The sequence below is a fragment of the Juglans regia genome, chromosome 13, assembly GCF_001411555.2.
Source record: "Juglans regia cultivar Chandler chromosome 13, Walnut 2.0, whole genome shotgun sequence".
NCBI lineage: Eukaryota > Viridiplantae > Streptophyta > Magnoliopsida > Fagales > Juglandaceae > Juglans > Juglans regia.
In genome coordinates this window covers 4359038-4379764 of record NC_049913.1, presented here as the reverse complement: position 1 = coordinate 4379764, position 20727 = coordinate 4359038, and the positions used below count along the sequence as shown (strand labels likewise).

The 20727-nt window shown below is 36.5% G+C and overlaps 3 protein-coding genes across 3 annotated transcripts; 2 read left to right on the top strand and 1 right to left on the bottom strand.

The window, feature by feature from the left end:
* On the top strand, positions 1–1313 carry LOC109002336 (probable carboxylesterase 12). Its single transcript, XM_018980032.2, has one exon. The coding sequence runs from the start codon at positions 127–129 to the stop codon at positions 1087–1089; it is 963 nt and encodes a 320-aa protein (XP_018835577.1). The 5' UTR covers positions 1–126; the 3' UTR covers positions 1090–1313.
* A 1239-nt stretch (positions 1314–2552) lies between these two features.
* LOC109002335 (probable carboxylesterase 12) lies at positions 2553–19118 on the bottom strand. Its single transcript, XM_018980030.2, has 2 exons — positions 19113–19118; positions 2553–3643 (listed from the first exon to the last, which is right to left on the bottom strand). Exon 2 carries the CDS (start codon positions 3612–3614, stop codon positions 2679–2681), a length of 936 nt encoding a protein of 311 aa, XP_018835575.1. The 5' UTR covers positions 3615–3643; positions 19113–19118; the 3' UTR covers positions 2553–2678.
* On the top strand, positions 6714–16029 carry LOC109002334 (presequence protease 1, chloroplastic/mitochondrial-like). The gene is made up of 19 exons (XM_018980028.2): positions 6714–7154; positions 7280–7463; positions 7924–8098; positions 8182–8314; positions 8490–8560; positions 8962–9045; positions 9776–9866; positions 10282–10802; positions 10909–11073; positions 11163–11381; positions 11474–11601; positions 11903–12092; positions 13330–13413; positions 13500–13597; positions 14231–14495; positions 14580–14742; positions 14824–15004; positions 15225–15296; positions 15589–16029. Exons 1-19 carry the CDS (start codon positions 6860–6862, stop codon positions 15728–15730), a joined length of 3261 nt encoding a protein of 1086 aa, XP_018835573.1. The 5' UTR covers positions 6714–6859; the 3' UTR covers positions 15731–16029.
* Positions 19119–20727: the final 1609 nt, after the last annotated feature.

Sequence of the window (20727 nt, the reverse complement as noted above, 5' to 3'; positions counted from 1 at the left end):
TGTACGTGTCCGCTCTATTATAACCTTTGTCTCTCTCTTTCATAAACCAGAGAAACCAAAAAAAAAAAGTCCAGTCTCCAAATCAGAGCATCTGCAGCTTCTTCGTCTTCCTCCTCTTCTCCTGCCATGGATGTAAGCAGCAGTGAAATAGCCTATGACCACTCCCCATTTCTTAAGATCTACAAAGATGGTCGTATAGAGCGAATGATAGGCACGGAGGTGGTATCCCCATCCCTTGATCCCCAAACCGGCGTTGAATCCAAAGATGTCGTTATCTCACCCGAAACGGGCGTAGCTGTCAGGATTTACATCCCCAAAGCCACCATCCAGACCCAAAAAAAGCTTCCCGTTCTTGTTTACTTCCATGGTGGTGGCTTTTGCATCGAAACTGCTTTCTCTCCACAATACCATAGGTACCTTAACTCCGTCGTGTCCGAAGCCAATGTCGTTGCTGTTTCAGTAGACTACAGGAGAGCCCCAGAACACCCTCTTCCTGTTGCTTATGATGATTCATGGACTGTGCTTAAATGGGTTGAGTCACATGCTGATGAAAAGGGGCCCGATGAATGGTTGAAAAGCCATGCTGATTTTGAAAGAGTGTTTCTTGCCGGGGACAGTGCTGGGGCTAATATTGCCCACCACATGGGATTGAGGGTGGGGACAGAAGGATTGCATGCTGGTTTTAAGCTTGAAGGAATTGTTTTAGTGCATCCATATTTCTGGGGCAAAGAACCGATCGGCAGCGAAATGAGTGAGGCTGAGAAGAGAGCAAAAGTCGATTCTTTGTGGCGTTTCGTTTATCCAGCGACGAGTGGGAGCGATGACCCGTATATAAACCCCGCTTCGGATCCGAAACTGGGAAGCTTAGGGACAGGGAAAGTGCTGATTTGTGTTGCAGAGAAGGATTTGTTGAAAGATAGGGGTTGGTATTACCGCGAGATATTAGAGAAGAGTGGGTGGGGAGGTGTTGTGAAGGTGTTGGAATCAGCTGGGGAGGACCATGTGTTCCATATGTTCAACCCAGCTTGTGAAAATGCCAAAGCTTTGCTCGAGAGGATTGTTTCTCTCGTCAATCATGGCGAGCTCTGACTCTGAGAGACACAGGTATTGGCTTCATTTTCATGAACCAGTAATAATATAGCATTAATTACTGGTTGATTATCGAACTCATCTATGTAATAATTCAGCCTGGTTGAATTAGCTTTACTGTTATTTTTTTCCCTAATCTTAAATCATATATTATAATAGCAGGAAGCTATATGCTAATACTTTCTTACCTACTTATTAAAAATAAAACTCAATTATCCATTGTACTCGGGAGACTGACTTCTACGGTGGAACCTTTTTCTTGGCTGTATTTTGCTAAAATTCTTCATTGTTTAACAACCAAAAGATGAAAAAAATGCTCAGTCTGACACCATCGTCAAAGTTGGTGTTTTCTTCTTTCTTTTCTGGTCAGAAAAAGACATTGATGTCCTATTATATGTCAGAAAATGACGAGACACAAACGGGCCAAATTAATTAGGTTCACACAACAGCACACGTTGCTTTCCCGAATAACAGACAAAACAGATAGCTCGTTTGGATAATGGGCCAAACAGATAGCCCGAGATAGCCCGTTTGGATAATAAGACGGGATCAAATTATTTTAAATAGAAGTTTAAATTTAATTAAAATATTATTTTTATTTTGATAATTTAAAAAATTAAATTATTTATTATATTTTATGTAAAAATTTTAAAAAATTATTATCAGGCAATGCCTGGTTAGATTATACAGAAATTGGGATGCTGCTTCAGATTGCATCCAGCTACCTGGTTAGATTATACAGAAATTGTTATTTTCAATAATTATTAAAATAATTCAAGACTAGTAGACAAAATTACAAATGGGCCTGAAACGAATGTTCTTGGCATTTTTCCTTTGGATTGATTAGATCATGACTCGGGACGTAACACTTGTCGAATTGCTCGTTGTTCTCCACTCGATCGTAGTGTCCTTAAAAAAGTGTCTTATACTATGCTTTATCATTTTGTCTTTCAATTAACATTTAATAACGCATTCTTGGAGACCCGGAGCGCATGTTTCAATTTTTGTACAAAAAAAAAAAAAAAACCATGATATCATATACACCTTAAAATATCATAATATATTAAATACTTGAAATGATAATGACCATGAATAAATAAATGATGTTGGAGTTATCTGATCTCTGTTCGAGTATACAGTGATCATGTTTTTTCTCTTTTTTAACTCCTCGACCGATATATATCCTTTAACACTTTTATTTTGTCCTGATTTGTTTTCCTTTTTCCAAAGTTAAATGAGTCTTTATGATTATTATATTATAGTGTCCAATAAATGTTTGATTTGTTGTCTTCAAAAACTCAATAATTTTTCTTAACGTTTTAAAATTGCATCTCACTTTCCATCCAAAGTGAATTGCAAAATTGAATACACATTCAGTCATATAGATTATTTTGGATCTAAAGGATAACAAAAACTCAAAGAACAAGGATATTATTTTTATCCTAATATTATTTCATCACACACTAATGATACAAAGGCCGATAGGCATGGCTAATTAAATCCTGCCGTTGTTTTTAAATTTTATTAAATGATAGAAGGTTCGAATCTGATTCACTCATGCATGTCATCTGTTAAATGACCTTGTCTAATTAAGCGTTGTCTTGGTCTATGAAAGAAGACAACTTCTTCAACAAGGCCAGAGCCTTCTCACAATTTGGTCTGAACAGATGAAACACGTGCTCTTCCCCTTTCGCCTCCACAATCTCCACCACTCCTCCCCACCCACTCGTCCGTAGTGTCTCGTAATAGAACAAACCTCTGTCTCTCGTCTCATCCTTCTCAGTAATAAATATCAGTACCCTGGAGCACCCGACCCTCGACAGCCTCGAATCCTCTGCCGGGTTTATCCTCGGATCATCGAACCCACTTGTCGTAGGACATGAAAATAGCCACGATCTGTCCGCCACGCAAGTTCCTACAGTTTCTTTTCTTGCAAAATAGGGGTGAACCAAACAGATTCCTAACAGTCTCACTCCTGGCAAACCTTCAACCCCAGCCCGCGCTGCCATGTTGTGCACGATATTGCCTCCCATGCTGTCCCCGGCCAGAAAAACACGCTGAAAATTAGCATGTTCTCTGAGCCAGGCCTCAGAGCCTTCGCCAGCAAAATGGGAAGCCACCCACCGAAGTGCAACCCAGGAGTCTTCGTAACCAATCGGCACGGGGTGTTCTGGGGCTAGTCTGTAAGCAACAGAGACCGCAACAATGTTGGCCTCGGCGACGGGAGAAGCAAGGTGGTTGTGATACGTTGCACAAAATGGCGAACCCATGTAGAAGCCGCCTCCATGATAGTAGACTAGGACAGGGAGCTTCTGGCCTAGTTCAATGGTGCTGGGGATGAAAATACGTGCTGCGAGGCCTGTTTCCTGAACAATTTGAACATCTTTAGTGGCAGTGCCACCGTGGGAATCGATTGATGGAGGGACGACATCGGTGCCAAAGAACCTCTCCACTCGCCCATCTTTGTACGCGCGGAAATATGGAAGGAATTCGAGTGCAACTTCACTACTACTCCCCGAATCCATTGTTGAAGCAGGAAGCAGGGGTGTTGCGCCTTGAAGGGTGACCAAACTCATCTCAATTTATCTCAATTCATTATTATAATTTTTTTAAATTTTAATATAAAATATAATAAACAATTCAACTTTTTTAAATCTCAAAATAATAATAATATTAAAAAATAATATTTTAATAATATTTTATCATTTTAATTTAACTCAACTCAACTCAACTCAACATTCAAACACAAACATAATAATAGTCTAAAATGATGGGTTGCCCAATAAGAATGCTACTTTGCGTAATCATTTACCTGTTATCACTCTCGTGAATCAGCCAGTGATTGATAGAGTACGGGAAAAAGCTGGCATAATCTTTTATTGTTGGTAGGAGATTTGTTTACAGATGGGCCCGAGTGGTACGAGATTTGTCACAAGAAAACGTTTGGATTCGAAGATGACTTGAGATGATTTAAAATAAGTTAAGATGAGTTGAGATTGATTGTAAATAATAATGAGATGAATTGTGAATAATAGTGAGATTTGTGAGATTTGTGAATTAAAGTTGCTGAATAGTAATGAATAGTAGTGAGATGAATTAAGATGAGTTGAGATGAACTGAGATGACTTGCGAATCCAAACGAAAATATTTACGCACACTTTTTATTTTTAATTGAATATATATTTTTAATTAATATAAATAATTGTACAATAAAATTAGAAATATATTATTATTTTTTATTTTAATTAAAAAATATTAAATTATAATATGTCTCCAACTTGATTCTAAAAATTAAAAATATAGCTCCCACTTTTAACTTTTAAAATAAAGTTGAAAACTGATTATCTTTTAAATCAATTAAAAATATACATATATTTTTAGTTTTTAATTGAGTACATATTATCTTTCTTATTAGCATAAAAAAATGTATATTTTTAACTTTTAGTATGAAGTTGGAGATATGTTATTCTTTTATTTAAAATAAAAAATTATACGTACATTTATAATTTTTAGAATGAAATTGAAAAGTTTTATCTTTTTAATCAATATAAAAAAATTACATATTTTTTTAAATTGATTAAAATGATAATATATCTCTATCTTCATTCTAAAACTTCATTATTTTAAAACCATATAATCCACTCTCCACAAAACAAAAAGCACACGAGACTCGTAATCTTTTTATTTTTCTTACTTTGTTAGTTTCTTAATGTCACATCTTAATATTTATTCCTAACTAATTAAGGATGTACTTGATTTTAAAAGTAATGTATGTATTGCTTGAATGCTTATGATTTTTAGTATCTAGATTTCAGGCAAACATAATGGATTAAGCTTGAGAGAAAAATTAGCACACGGTTTGAGTTAACTTGAAAAAAATGGCACATAAAAAAATCCATTCATTCTCTCTATAAATACAACCAACGAGACTTGAAGTAAGAGAATTAAAAATGGCACGTTACTCCTTAGTTTTCTCATCTGGAGAGTGAACTCCATTCGACTAATTATATTTTTTTCCCTCCAAATCTCACTTTTTTATTCCTTGCCTTTATTTAGTTTTTCCCACCAAATTGACATTAGTTTTTTTTAATGTATTCCGATCTTTAGATCTCTATTTTCTTTCCACACCAATTCTCATTGCATTTTCTTTAGAAGTATTCCTTAAACTTTCTTAGTCTATTTCTATCTTGATTACTACTACACTCAATCACTTTAAATTCTTGTAAATTGTTCTCATTCTAACTTCTCTAATTGTTTAACATTAATATCTATATTGAATCAATACCATGCAATTTTTGTATGTATATTTTTTTAATAATTATGGCTCCAATTACTATTCGAGAATGTGCAAAACAATCATCTTGATTGACTTCAAGAGACATTAGTACTACGGATTAATCATGATCCTTTCACAGAAGATCTTCTTATGTGGGGGGATATTTGACAATAGATCACTCAACAACAGTTGGTAATCAAGTGCATGAAACACATTTGAGTAGTGAAAGAGCATGTAAATTAAATTTTTAATTTTTTTAAATATTAATCGCATTATGATTTTCTAATTTTTTTTTCCTTAACAATATATTGATATTCCGTGATGTACTTTTTATGATTTACAATTTTTTTCACTGGGTTAATATATAAATAAATTACTGCAACAAACACATGCAGCTATTGTATTCTCCAATTAATCTCTATTCATGTCATTCTACAAAGTGTCAAAAGTTCATAAAACATGGTGTCTCATAGTAAAGAAGAAAATCAATAGGCTGACTTCTATATTATAAGCTCAGATAGAGCTAAATTGTTGTGTTGGCATATTTCATAATCCTATTGCCCCATTTTTGAGGTGATTTAACCTTTGGAGTTGCAGCCAAGTACTATTTGTTTTTCATCACGCCTAAACCATACTAGTCATTGCTCACATAAAACTTGTCTAGCATACCACAATAACCAGCCATATAAAAAATTTATGTTTCTAATTCATACAAAACCACCTAGAACAATACCTTTACTTGCTGCCATATATATATATATATATATATGTATGTGTGTGTATGTCATTTTCCTTTCAAACCTACTAAACAAAATTTATAAACGAAGAATTTCTAGACTCGTTTTCAGAACTACGATGGTCTCTTTGGGTACCCAAGACCCATATTGTGAACCGATTGTTAATACCCGAAAAAATCTGTGTCCTTATGGGCTTGGCAAGAAAAACAGCCCAGCTTAGAACACTACGCTCTAGTCCAGTGCGATTGTGCACCCCTTTCTTCTTTTGCTAGTTCTGTTCATCATGGGCACCAGCGTGGTTCGATAATTATTCAAAAGAAAAATTATAGATATCCGTGTATTAATCGGGATAAATCCCACCATTTATTTTAATAAAATTACAATTGCAATGGGATAAAAAAAGAAGAAGAAGAGTATTGTAAGATTTAAAAATTAAAATTTGATAGTCATTTTATTTTTAATAATTTATTCGGACAGAAACGTGATGGGATTGAGATCAAGCCAACAGCACGAAAACTCAATTTTTATATTTTCCAGCATTTTCCTTTTCAGTTTTAAATAAATAAAACCAAAATAAGTAGTTTTCTTGGGCAGAAATTCACCATTCTCATTCCTGCTACTTGCCAAGCCACTCTCCCCGTCTCCCACACCCTCACGCTATACAGAAGATATTTTTCCCTCCCAATATAAAATCCCAAACATCGCCATACCGTCTCCTTCTTTTACTCTCGTTTAGCTTTAGCCTCTAGGGTTATCCATGGAAAGAGCAGCTCTGCTCCGCTCTCTCACATGTTCTCCTCTCGCCTGCAACGCGTTCCTCTTCCGCTCCTCTGCTCATAGATTCTCTCGCGCTTCCCTATCCCCTTTCTCTCGCTCTTCCTCATCTTTCGCCCCAAAGCGCCACCGTTTGATTCCCCATCCCACCAGACGAACCCTGCTCCGCCGGAGCTTGCTCTCTACTACGTCTTCCGCCTCTTCTCTTAACCTCAGAAAACGATTATCCTCTCTCTCCACGCGCGCCGTCGCCACACCCCCCACCCAAACTTCCCATGGTACTCTCTCGTTTTTAGTTCGAACAACGCTAACAACTTTTGGAATTACATTTTGTTTCGCCGAATCTTTTTATCGGCCAAAACGCACAGTGTTGATGATTTTGCGATTGGTTTATGTGGTGTAGAGTTTGCAGGGGCTCGAGATGAGGTTGCCGAGAAGCTCGGGTTCGAGAAAGTGTCCGAAGAGTTCGTCGGAGAGTGCAAATCAAGAGCCGTTCTCTACAAGCACAAAAAGACTGGTGCAGAGGTTATGTCGGTGTCGAACAGCGACGAGAATAAGGTCTTCGGCGTTGTCTTCCGCACTCCTCCGTAAGTGCTACTTCTCTCCCTGTTTTGTTTTGAAATCTTGTTCTGCATTGGCCGTCTTAGAAGAGCTTAGCAGTGCCTGATTTCACGTTTTCGGTTTCGGTTTTCATGATAACGGTAAACTTGTAGTCGTTGGAGGCCATGTGTTTGTTGTGAACATGTAATTTTGAGAAAAAATAAATAAAAGGAATACAATTAGTATGGTGGACAAAAAAGAGTGTAGAGCACGAGAAGCAAAATAGTATTAATTTTAGGTTTAGCATTAGGTCGAGCCTATATCCACCGTTGTAAAAGTTTGTGCAAAATAATATCAGACCTTAAGAAGTTCTAAACTTGTAAGACCTTTCTTGTTGATGAAAATCTTCTAATAAGGGAGGAAATGATTAGAGAAAGATGACCAAATGTGCGAACCCTTCCATTAATGCCCAAATATTGATGCTCTTGTGTCTAATTTTTCCTGCAGAAAAGATTCCACCGGGATTCCACACATATTGGAACACAGCGTGCTGTGTGGGTCAAGAAAGTATCCCCTGAAAGAACCATTCGTTGAATTATTGAAAGGCAGTTTGCATACTTTTCTAAATGCATTCACATATCCTGATAGGACTTGTTACCCAGTTGCTTCCACAAATACAAAAGTAAGAAGGAGCTTTACAGTGGGATTGGATTGGGAATTTAAATGTGTTGAGTCTTTGATCTAGCTCTAATTTTCCTTAAACAGGATTTCTATAACTTGGTTGATGTATACCTGGATGCTGTCTTCTTCCCAAAATGTGTGGAAGACTTCCATACTTTTCAACAGGAGGGTTGGCATTACGAGCTAAACGATCCTTCAGAAGATATATCTTATAAAGGTTGCTTTATATATATATATATATACCCAACCATGAGTGGTGTTACAGTTTTTCATGGAATACCCTATACTTTGTGCAGTATTTCTAGCTTCCTCTTTATGGAAATCATCTGATTCCTTGCCATATAATTCATGTTCTTTTTATCCTTCATAGATGATTTTGGTGTTTTTTTCAGGTGTCGTTTTCAATGAGATGAAAGGTGTCTATTCCCAGCCTGATAATATATTAGGGCGGACAGCTCAACAGGCAAGTCTCTTTTCTGTTGTTTATTTATATGTCCCTTTCACTTTCTACCTGTGCTGAACAAGGTTTGCATTCTCAATCACATTTATTCTGTAGGAAGTCTTAGTGATTTGTGCAAATAAACTATCTTATTCCATACACTGATAATTAGCGTGTCCAGAATATTTGATCCTTACTGGTCGAGTTTCAAATTTGTTTCCAGGACTCTTTCATTTATTTCTAAATTAAATCACTACTATAGCATGTGCTAGATCTATGGCTTATCATGCAAGTGGATAGAAAGAAAGTCATGCTGGGAAACTAATACATAATTCAAATTTTTGGGTTTATAGAATCTGTTTTCTTTTTTTATAAATAATGTTCAAGTATTGCTCCATTTAATGAATGCTGGAGTTTGGTAACAGGCTCTCTTCCCAGACAATACTTATGGTGTTGACAGTGGAGGTGATCCACAAGTTATTCCGAAATTGACATTTGAGCAGTTCAAGGTTTGTCACATGGAATCCTCTTTAACATCTTTGTTCTGTTGTGATAGTATAATACGTGCAACTTTCAAATGGTGATTTCATAGGTGTTGTATCTTGTGGTTACTTACCAGTTTCTTTAACCCGAATGATTGACATGGTGCGTTCTTTCGTTTGAGCATGATAGTTATTGTGTTAAGTTGGAATGCAATTCTGGTGTTTCAATGTGCTTTTTTGGCTATTCAATTGCTTATCATCAATTTTTATTTGTGTATGTTGTCACAAAATGAATGTGAAGATTTTGGCAGAGCATTTATAGTTTTTTTAAGCATTTTAATACCATCAGATTTGTTTTGGTTAATGCAGCTACTTTTCTATGGAATTGTGCAGCAATTTTCTGGTACTTCTTGGTAGTTGCCTTATTGTCTTGAAATTTGAAAGGATCCTGTCGGTTTCATTGATATATAGATAACAACATTTAGCTTTTTCTTTTTTACAAGTTTTTAACTACCTCTTTTTGAGCTTTGATTTTGGTGTTTTTTCATTCCTGTTTTGTAGCACACCTTCTAGAATTCTTGGGCGTATTTTCGGCCACAAGTTAATTTTATCTGCATGTGTTTCTTTTTTGTGTAGAGCTTGAGTGTGCATGCTGCCGGCTTATCCATTACTGGTCAATCTTCATTATTGTGTATGATACCGCATGGTGCTATTTCCCTAAATAAAATTTACAGTAATTTCATTGTAAACATTACAGGAATTTCATCGTAAATATTACCACCCCAGCAATGCCAGGATATGGTTTTATGGCGACGATGATCCAAATGAACGCCTACGTATCTTAAGTGGTAATAACTGACATCTACTTTATGAACATATGCCCCAATAACTTCCCCCTATGGTGATGTATATGGGCGATTTTGATAACTTCCACACCCTCATAAAGGTCTTCCTTTGGTGGTTTTGTATTACTATAAATATAAAAGGGAAAAAGTTACCAAACTTTAATTTCATGGCGTTGTGCCTACTGCATTCTATATGCTTTTTATACTGAAGTACATTTCTTTTAAAAAAAATGTGCTTACATTTGTGATTAAAAATTCCCCTTATAATTTTATGAGCATTCAATTTAAAGACCATGATATACTGGTAGCTAGGTTGAGGAGAAAAAGTAGAGAAGGGGGGGGGGGGGGGGGGTTGTTGACAATGTATTGATTCTATTTTTTTTTTAATATGGCATCTTACTCTCTCTAATTCTCTCAGAGTATCTGGATATGTTTGATGCAAGTTCTGCTCCAAACGAATCAAAAATTGAACCACAAAAACTATTTTCAGACCCAGTCAGGATTGTCGAGAAATATCCTGCTGGTGAATGTGGGGATCTGAAGAAGAAGCATATGGTTTGCCTTAATTGGTTACTCTCTGATAAGCCCCTAGATCTGGAAACTGAGCTTACCCTTGGGTTCTTGGATCATCTTATGTTGGGAACTCCTGCTTCTCCATTAAGGAAAATCTTGCTGGAAAGTGGCTTAGGAGAGGCCATAGTTGGTGGTGGGGTTGAAGATGAGCTCCTTCAGCCTCAGTTTAGCATTGGTTTGAAGGGTGTCTCTGAACCTGATATTGAAAAGGTAGAAGAATTAATCATGAGTACGCTTGCAAAGTTAGCGGAGGAAGGTTTTGATGCTGATGCTGTGGAGGCATCCATGAACACGATTGAGTTTTCTCTTAGGGAAAACAACACCGGATCATTTCCTCGTGGCTTGTCGCTGATGCTTCGGTCCATTGTAAGATTCAGCAATGTCTTGTTGTCTTAGATAATTAGGCATTTTTCTCTTGCTCTTTTTTTTTTTTTTTTTTTTTTTTTAATGTAAGTACTCTGTTGTTTTATAGGGTAAATGGATATATGATATGGACCCCTTTGCGCCATTAAAGTATGAAAAGCCCTTAATGGCCCTAAAAGCCAGAATAGCAGAGGAAGGCTCCAAAGCTGTCTTTTCTCCTCTAATAGAGAAATTCATCTTGAAAAATCCTCATCGTGTTACCATAGAAATGCAGGTAGTCACTGATCTATTTTAGCCTAAAAAGTTTCAGTTCCTGTGTGCATGTTATGCTTCTGTAATTATCTCTCGGTTATTTTCTGTCAGCCTGATCCAGATAAAGCTTCACGTGATGAAGAAGCTGAAAAGGAAATTTTGGAGAATGTTAAAGCAAGTATGACAGAGGAAGATCTTGCCGAGCTAGCACGTGCCACACAGGAGTTACGATTGAAGCAGGAAACTCCTGATCCACCTGAAGCCCTGAGAAGTGTCCCAAGCCTCTCTTTGCAAGACATCCCAAAGGAACCAATTTGCATTCCTATAGAGGTTGTCATTACCTTTGGTATCTTGCGTTTGGATGTTCTACGCGTTTCTCCTATGGGCAGTGAGCTTATCAAGCATTCTTATGTGAACTGTAGGTCGGGGGTATCAATGGAGTAAAAGTTTTGCAGCATGATCTCTTTACAAATGATGTACTGTACACTGAAGTTGTCTTCAATATGGGTACACTAAAGCAAGAGCTGCTCCCTTTGGTACCACTTTTTTGGTGAGATGTTGCACTAAGAGCTACTGTTTATTTTGTTGCTAAACTTGTTATTGATGTCTAAAAATTATATTTACTGCTCATAATCCTGGAGCTACTCACTGGAAGGAAGAGCAAACGTTATACTTGCTCTATGGGGAAAAATATTTTACCACCAAGAAAGAAACGGAAAAGTATTAATAGGGAAATAGCAGTAGCAGTGTTAGTAATGTTGATGTTCATAGAATCGAGTGCATATTGTATTTTTCTTCTTCTAAGATAATAAAGATGACATTAGTTGACTATTTAACATTATTCTTGACAGCCAATCATTGCTGGAGATGGGTACAAAAGACTTGACTTTTGTTCAACTTAATCAGTTAATTGGAAGAAAAACTGGAGGAATATCAGTTTATCCATTCACGTCATCTGTACGAGGTAGAGAGGATCCATGTAGCTATATAGTTGTTCGAGGCAAAGCCATGGCAGAACGTGCTGAAGACCTATTTTACCTGGTATTAATTCTTTCTTGACTATACGTGTAAGAAACCTAAAATGAAGCTCCGTGCCGAGGGCCTGTGCACCCTTGGGATTCGTCGGGATGTTCCCGACACCCGGTGCCAATAAAAAAAACCTAGAATGAAGTTAATTTGAACCACTTGGGTTATTGTAAACATTGCAGCAATTCATTTGGTGTATTTAACCTATTGTGAAATTTGCGAGCACAGTGCACCAAGCCCAAATTCTATAATCTCTGTCATGGGGCATCTTTGTTATTCATGTTATACACCAATCAGGCCTAAGCTTTTACTTTATTTCCTCTAGTTGGGTGAGTGAACTAGTTTCTGGCAACTTGAACCGAATCTGATTTGACAGACATGCCAAAACTCATGTAGAACTCTTTTAGGAACGTAAGAATATATGCACAAATAGAGGAGAGAACAAGGTATTGATCTCTAATGCAACTTTCTTTGTGTGGTTTGATCAAGATTCTGATTTTACACAGGAATAATATGTGAATATTTTCAATCTTTTGATTATTGTTTTTGGCCTGTAGATTGAATAATTTTGCTTAATTTTTTACCCCGAGCATCTGCCTCTTCTAAAGTCTTTTAACTTCTGTTTGTTATCCCTCTGTTGGAGAACAAAACTTTATGCAAAGAAGTTTAGAATGTCCACACTAACTTCGTAGACAACGAGAATATGGCGGATGAGCTTAGAATCGTATTGCTAAGAACTCTTTATGTTTGGATGTCAGCTCAGAATAGTCGAGTTTTTTTAGTTGTAGTGGTTTTGTCTTCCTGTTTTCCCTCTCTTTCCTAGTCTGGTGCTTTCTGTATGCGTTGTGTTCTTGGGTTGCGATCTTCTCTGTGCTTTTAATAAATTGACTTGTCAAGAAAAAGTTTGTAGTTGCAAGCTTGATTAGTAGACTGCCATAAATGAAGAATGTCTTCTGCATAGCTGTGGTTTTTTTTGAAACGTGTATGATTGATTAACATTTGTCAACCTTCATTGATGAGAGACAGATAATTCTATACAAATGGGTGTTTTATTAAGAGACCTCATCCACAATTCACGCATTCTTTTTTATTTTTACCTTGTAGCTATGCCCTTGGCATACCATACTACCTTTGCTTGCTCTATTTGATACTTTTGTTTCTTGCCATATGCTGTCATTACTGTAATTCCCTTCTCAAAAGAGTAGTTCTCTGTGGATCATATGCTGACTGAGAATTTCTGCATTTATGATAGGTTAATCGTGTTCTTCAAGAAGTCCAGTTTACAGATCAGCAGCGGTTTAAACAGTTTGTCTCACAAAGCAAAGCAAGAATGGAGGTGCTTTTTTTTTTTCGGAAAATAATCAACATAACTGGACCTTAATATTTTTCATTGAGTCTCATGGTTAAATTTTTTGTTTTCAGAACCGGTTAAGAGGTAGTGGTCATGGAATTGTGGCTGCAAGAATGGGTGCGAAGTTAAATGTTGCCGGGTGGATTTCTGAGCAGATGGGTGGTTTCAGGTTGGACAACTTAAATATTTTCTACTGATTTTTCTTTTGGGCTAATCTGTATAGTCGACTATTCTACTCACTTTATGGATGCATTTGGTTTACTTCATAGGATTATATTTCCCATGAATTAATGTTTATAGTTATTATATAAATGATTGCAGTACAATTTTGGTGCAGGTTTTTACTTGAATGTCTATAGATGTTGTTATTGGATGCCTTGTAGGTAGTTTTCAAGACATTCATCTTCCATGATGGTTTGTATTAACCCCAAAATAAGTGATCTGAAAATGGATTTGTCCTAAAAATAAATGCTTGGGGACCTGGGGTAAAGGTGCCCATGAAGCTGAGGCGTCTTTCCGTTCTTTTTTTGGGAGGGGGAGAACTGTATCAAAGCTTTGTAGGCAGTTTTGCTTTCTTTTAACTAGCTTCTCAAGTAGAATCTTTTTGACTGAGATAGAAGCTCAAACGAGGCACTTAGCTTTGATTGAAGGCCATTGCGATCAATGAGATTTCTCTTTTTGAATCAGCAACAACGAATTCTTCTCTGGAGGAATTACTAAAAGTTCTTTTCCTTCCAGTAGCTCCAATGGATTTACATACACATATTGTCTGATATGGTTTGCGTTTCTACTCCACTTGTAGTTACCTAGAATTCTTGCAATCTCTCGAAGAGAAAGTTGATCAAGATTGGGCTGGAATTTCTTCATCTCTTGAGGAGATCCGCAAGTCCTTACTTTCAAGGAACGGTTGCCTTGTAAATTTGACTGCTGATGGAAAAACCCTCACAAACTCGGAAAAGTTTGTTAGCAGATTTATTGATTCACTTCCTAGCAGCTCTCTTGTTGAAACAACTAATTGGAATGCCCGGCTTCATTCTTCGAATGAAGCCATTGTGATACCCACTCAGGTGAGAATTTCTATTTTTCCTCCTTGTTTGCCCCGTTGCTTTATTTATTCCTTGCAATTATTTCTTCACATTTCGATTTTGCAGGTCAATTATGTTGGTAAAGCAGCTAACATTTATGAAACTGGTTATCAACTCGATGGGAGTGCACATGTAATTTCAAACTACATTAGTAATACATGGTTATGGGATCGTGTGCGAGTTAGTGGTGGGGCTTACGGAGGCTTTTGTAACTTTGATACTCACTCAGGTACAAGTTTGTGCCATTGTGAGTTTGTGCTGGAGTAGAATTATATTGCTATTTAGAATCTTATGTGTTTGGTTTTTTTAGGAGTCTTCTCCTTCTTATCTTATCGTGACCCCAACTTGTTAAAGACACTGGATGTATATGACGGAACTGTGGATTTTCTCCGTGGGTTGGAAATGGATGATGATACACTCACAAAAGCCATTATTGGGACCATTGGAGATGTGGATTCATACCAGCTCCCTGATGCCAAAGGTTATAGCAGGTATGCAAACAGAACTCTGTACAAGGTGGCGGTTTTTATATTGAGCTTTTTTAACTGCACTTTAATACAATTAAAGATGTTACAGTTGAATATTAACTGTTTCTTTACCGAGAAATATTTATCTTATGAGCTGTAGTAATTTCCCCGTCTTGACTCAAAGATACACTACCTGCATGAGTACAACTCATTTCATCTTCTATTTTCACCATTCTTTCTCTAGTATGTTGCGGTATCTGTTGGGAATCACAGAAGAAGAAAGGCAAAGAAGACGTGAAGAGATATTATCAACCAGGTAACAAATTAGGCTTATTAACCGATCTAAGGTGTGCTAAAACTAGGTCACAGAAACTATAAAGAGTGGAAGGATTTCTCAAAACCGAGGAGATTATGACAAAAAAAAGAAGCTTTTGAAGAGTTTCAAACTAGTGGCACTTAAAGTTTAAGATAACTGGACTAAAACGATGCAAAATTTCTATAGATACAAAATGAATTTAAATTTCCTTCTTTCTAAATGGCCTTGGTTTTTGGGTACCTTTGAACCTTTACTCAAGTAAAAGTGCAAGTTTTTTCTCTTTTCCTCACAGGCTGCAAGACTTCAAGGAATTTGCCGATGCAATTGAGTCAATTAAAGACAAAGGTGTCGTGGCTGCAGTGGCTTCTCCGGATGATGTTGAAGCTGCGCTCAAGGAACGCTCTAACTTCTTTCAAATAAAGAAAGCCCTCTAAGACTCGAAAAATTTCTACCAGAGCAGACAATTCTGTGATACAATTTTTTTCTCCTACCGGGGGGTTATAAGATGGTCAAAGAGCCCCAGATTTTTCTAAGTGGAAGAAAAGATTTAGGGCCCGTAGATTACATGAAAAGAAAATTTGACTTTTGCAACATGAATTTGTACAATAGTCGGGCTCAACATATTTCTTAGTTTATAACATCATTTGGTTTGAACAATGGTATGTACAGTTCCCAATGAGGACTGCATTGCAAGTTCAGTCAATTTTATCTTTAAATTTTTTTAAAATTACAATGATATCTTTCTCAAAATTATACTTTTTTCTATTTAATAAAGACGTGCACATGCAGTTTCTATTTGAGGTATGCAAATATAATCTCTCTTCTGGAAGCCATTGTCGGTAGATACTGGAAATCCAATCCGAAATTTGGTATCCCGACCCGTAATGTATGTTGGCTCAATTGAAAACCCGACTCTGAACTCTTTTCGTGAAGGGGTTTTTATACAAGTAGATAAGTAAACGGTGTAGACTTCAATTTATGTACTCGCCAGTACCTAATTCACTTCAAGACCCAGAAGCCCACCTCCCTCTATTCCCTTCTTCCCAATTTCCCTTTATTTACTTTGGGTCTATCAGTTGTCTACTTCTGTGGATTTACACCGATATTAACCCAATTGTGAACTTATAAACGTCTGTCATTTAGCAATAATGCTCTATCAAACGGGACCCAGGAAGTGAGCCTCCCATTGCAATTTGCTTCTATGCAACGTTGATATATTGCATGGCACCCTTCCGTTCACGACTTTTGTCCATTCTCAAAGACTAACACCGTCAAAGAGAGAACATTGGCCAACCAACCTGTAGACGTGTACAAATGAGTCGGTAAATGAACAGGCAGTTGCAAATAAGTATGCTGCTATGATGTCTTAACTAGAAGAAATTTACTCAAAAATCATCGAAGAGAGATGAAAGAGCTATTTAGCCGCTTGACCCATCTAGGCGGTGCTACTGGATGATTGGTGGTGGTGATGGTGGTGGTGTTCTGTTGGAGAGAAACCATCAAAGAAGTTCTGCCTGCTGTCCATCGGAATGGGAGATTATTGCTAGGCTTAATGAGGCCCTGTAAATGAAGAAACATGTAATTGCTGAGTTCGAGGCAAAATTGCAAAATTAGGATAAAAAAGTCTTGAGGGTGAGATGATTCATGACGGATGACAATGGCCGAAAAGAATGTTCTTCCCACGTAGTCCTGGTCGGCCCTGGCCCTGCAAGTATAATTGAATTATGGGTCTTGTGACTCTCGTCTCTTTTGCTCCTTTATTTTCTCGAACTGGTCGTCGTACTGGGAATTGAAGACTAGCTGGGATGTTCGGTTGATTGGAACAGTAAAACGTAATAAATATTGCTGAATGTGAGTTTGTGCATGCGTTTGTTAATGAGACGGACACCCTGTCCACCGAGGATGTAATCCAAGGATGACTCCCATTTGTTTTTTTTATTTTTTTATTTTTTAATTTATTTTTTATATCTTTAAATATTTAAAAAGAAATCACAATATCATTAAAAAATAATTTCTTAATTACTAAGTAAAAAATATATATACCGAACCATCTTCGAGACAACTAGCATTATTGTTAATAAAAAGAGTCATTTAGCCTTGCCATTAATTTAATCCCGACATCCCCACGTTTGTTCTACTCTTACAACGATGGGCTTAATTAAAACTAGTATTTTGTATATCACTACCACACATGAGATCTAGTTAGCTTTAAAGGAACGTTTCTCTTAGAAGAATGATCTCAGATTTTCTAGCTACATAAATCTATTTCCACTCTTTCTCAAGGGCAGCTTTCGGTGTGTACCTATTTCACTCACCTGAAAGCCCTTTGAGACAAGTTGGCAAATTACAAACATGTTCTAGCTTGTTATTGTGAAGCTGTACATACATTGAACTCTTATATTCATCAAGAGCACATTTTACAATTTTTAATGGGCTTGAATGAGTCTTTTTCTTTCGCAAGAGCTCCGATCTTGCTAATGGAGCATTTGCCCTCTCTTAAGAAATTATTTCTCTTGCTTAACAAGAAGAACAACAGAGAGAAATCTTAGTTGCTTCTCTTCCCTCTGTTGACTCACATGAGTTTGTTTCTAAGAGTGATAGCTCCAGATTTGTCATATCCTTCTCCAAGAAGGAATGACCAGTGTGTGAGCATTGTATAATCACTAGTCATGTTATTGAAAAGTGTTGTAAGTTGCATGGATTTCCACCAGGATACAAGCCAAAGCCAAATCAACAGTCTGGCCAATCAAGTTGTTCTTAGTGACAACAATTCTTCGACTGCTTCTCCCTTTTCTCTAACTAAGGCTTAGTATCAACAACTCATGTCCATGCTTCACTCCCTAAACACTTATATTGAATCCACTCATGTTGTTAATGTAGTAGCTTCAAATTCTTTATTTTCTGGTATTTTTTTCCCTCATCATTTATGCAATAATACCCACTCTATTTTCTTCTTCCATTACATCTGGTTTGTTTGCCCTAATTCTTGGATTCTTGATACAGAAGTCACAAATCATATGGTTCCTTCTGTAGATTGTTTCTCTTCCATTACTTCTACCATTAATACATTTGTTAAGCTTTGTAATGATCAATCTGTGTCTGTTACAAATATTGGTACTATTCGTATTTCTGGACATCTTGTTCTTCATGATGTTCTTTGCGTTCCTATTCCCTTTCAAATTAATTTCCATCAACAAGCTTACTAAGTCACTCATTTGCTGATTTTTGTTTTCATCTAATATGTGTTTCATTCAGGACATGATCCATTGGAGGCTGATTGGAATGGGTAGACAACAAGGAAGACTTTACATACTGCAGCAACTAGACTCTTCTTTTTCTTCTAAACTTCAATCTTTTCATGTTTCCTATACTACATTTTCTAGTTCATTTAATAATCTACTTTCACATGTTTGTTCTGTATCTTCCAAATGCTCATTGTTTGAGTTTTGTCATAATAGATTGTGCCATCCTTCTGTTTCGATGATGTTGTTTGTGAATAAATTTGTTCCAAAATTGGTTGTACCTAACGCTTCATGTATGATTTGTCTACTAGCCAAACAGAAGAAATTACCTTTCACCAATAATGTTCATCTTTCTGTTTCTCCTTTTGATCTTGTTCATTGTGATGTTTGGGGACCCTTCTCGATTTCTACTGTTGAAGGTTACATATTTTTTTTTACTATTGTTGAGGATTCTACTTGTGTCACTTGGGTTTACCTTTTTAAATGTAAATCTGAAGTGCCATTTCTCATTAAAAAAAATTTCAAACTAATCAAAACTCAGTTTCATATTAAAATCAGGAAAATTCGTACTAACCATGATATATAAATTTTCCTTTCCACCTTTCTAAATTCTAAATGTGTCATTCATCAACACAATTGTGTTGAAACTCCACAACAGAATTCTAAATATTCCAATCTCATCTGCCTATTGAATTTTGGGATGATGCTGTTTTAACAACCACTTATATCATTAATAGGTTACCTACTCCGCTCTTGAAACATAAGTCTCCTTTTGAGCTTTTGTTTAATTCCCATCCCTCATATGATCACTGAAGGACTTTTGGTTGCTTTTGTCTTGCTTCCACCTTACAAAGATCTCGCACTAAGTTTGATCCCAAGGCTCATACTTGTATTTTCCTTGGATACCCTTTTGATGTTAAATGTTATAAACTTCTCGATGTCAATATAAATCAATGTTTTGTTTCTAGATATGTGCCTTTCACGAACATGTCTTTCCTTTAAAATCTCATAATTTTTTTCCTCCTAAATCTATTTCTTCTTCAAACACATGTATTCCTTTTCCTCATCAATCTTCAACATTAGATTTATTTCATGTGCCTTCAACAACACCTTCATCATATCATTCTTCTATTGACAATCATTCTATATCTATTGTTACTCCTCATTCTACTACCACTCCTGAAAATAATATATCCCCAATTATTCCTCGGAGATCAACTAGAATCATAGGAGCACCTAGTTACTTGTAGAATCTGTATTACAACTCTTCTTCTGCACACTCTGCATCTGATCCTACAATAGGCCCTTCCTCTCCTCCTCTCTCAAACACCAAGTATGACATTTCAAACTTTATTTCTTATGATCGTTTATCTTCCAATCATAAGTCATTTGCCTTGTCCATTACTGTTGATATTGAACCTGAGTTTTATCATCAAACAATCAAGCACTCTCATTGGAAAGATGCTATGACTGTTGAGATTACAACCTTGGAAAATAATAATACATGAACTGTTACAAGGCAAGGTTGGTTGCCAATGGCTATACCCAAAAGGAAGGTTTGGATTATTCTGAGATTTTTTCTCCAGTAGTTAAAATGGCTATTGTTAGAACATTGTTGGCTATTGCTACTGTACATAATTGGTATCTTATTCAACTTGATATTAATAATGCATTTTTGCACGGGGACTTATTGGAAGGAGTGTACATGAAGTTGCCTTATGGTTTCCACATTAAGGGGGGGGGGGTCCAAAGTTTATAAGCTGAATAAATCTCTTTATGGTCTGAAACAGGTTTCCCGTCAGTAGTTTTCTAAGTTATCCAATCCAAAGCCGATTACTCATTTTTTACCAAGACATATGGTTCTTCGTTTATTGCTCTTCTTTTTTATATTTATGAAGTCCTTACTTGATGATAAATTCAAGTTTAAGGATCTTGGTCAGCTCAAATATTTTCTTGATTTGGAGGTGGCTAGATCTTCACATGGCATTTCCTTATGCCAAAGGAAGTATGCACTCGAGATTCTCCAAAATGCTGGTTTTCTTGCATCTAAGCTTGTTTATTTTGCCACGGTTTTCTTTTCACATGGCATCTACTGTCTTTCATTAACTCATTGGTAGGCTTCTCTACCTTATACTTACAAGGTCAGACTTGTCTTACTCAGTTCATAGACTTAGTCAGTATATGACCTA

Excerpts from the sequence above, each read along its gene's own strand:
- LOC109002336 (XM_018980032.2), top strand. The coding sequence starts at position 127 with ATGGATGTAAGCAGCAGTGAAATAGCCTATGACCACTCCCCATTTCTT.
- LOC109002334 (XM_018980028.2), top strand. The coding sequence starts at position 6,860 with ATGGAAAGAGCAGCTCTGCTCCGCTCTCTCACATGTTCTCCTCTCGCC. Across the intron at positions 7,155-7,279 it reads CCCCACCCAAACTTCCCATG|AGTTTGCAGGGGCTCGAGAT; the intron begins GTACTCTCTCGT and ends TATGTGGTGTAG. Across the intron at positions 8,561-8,961 it reads TAGGGCGGACAGCTCAACAG|GCTCTCTTCCCAGACAATAC; the intron begins GCAAGTCTCTTT and ends GTTTGGTAACAG.
- LOC109002335 (XM_018980030.2), bottom strand. The coding sequence starts at position 3,614 with ATGGATTCGGGGAGTAGTAGTGAAGTTGCACTCGAATTCCTTCCATAT.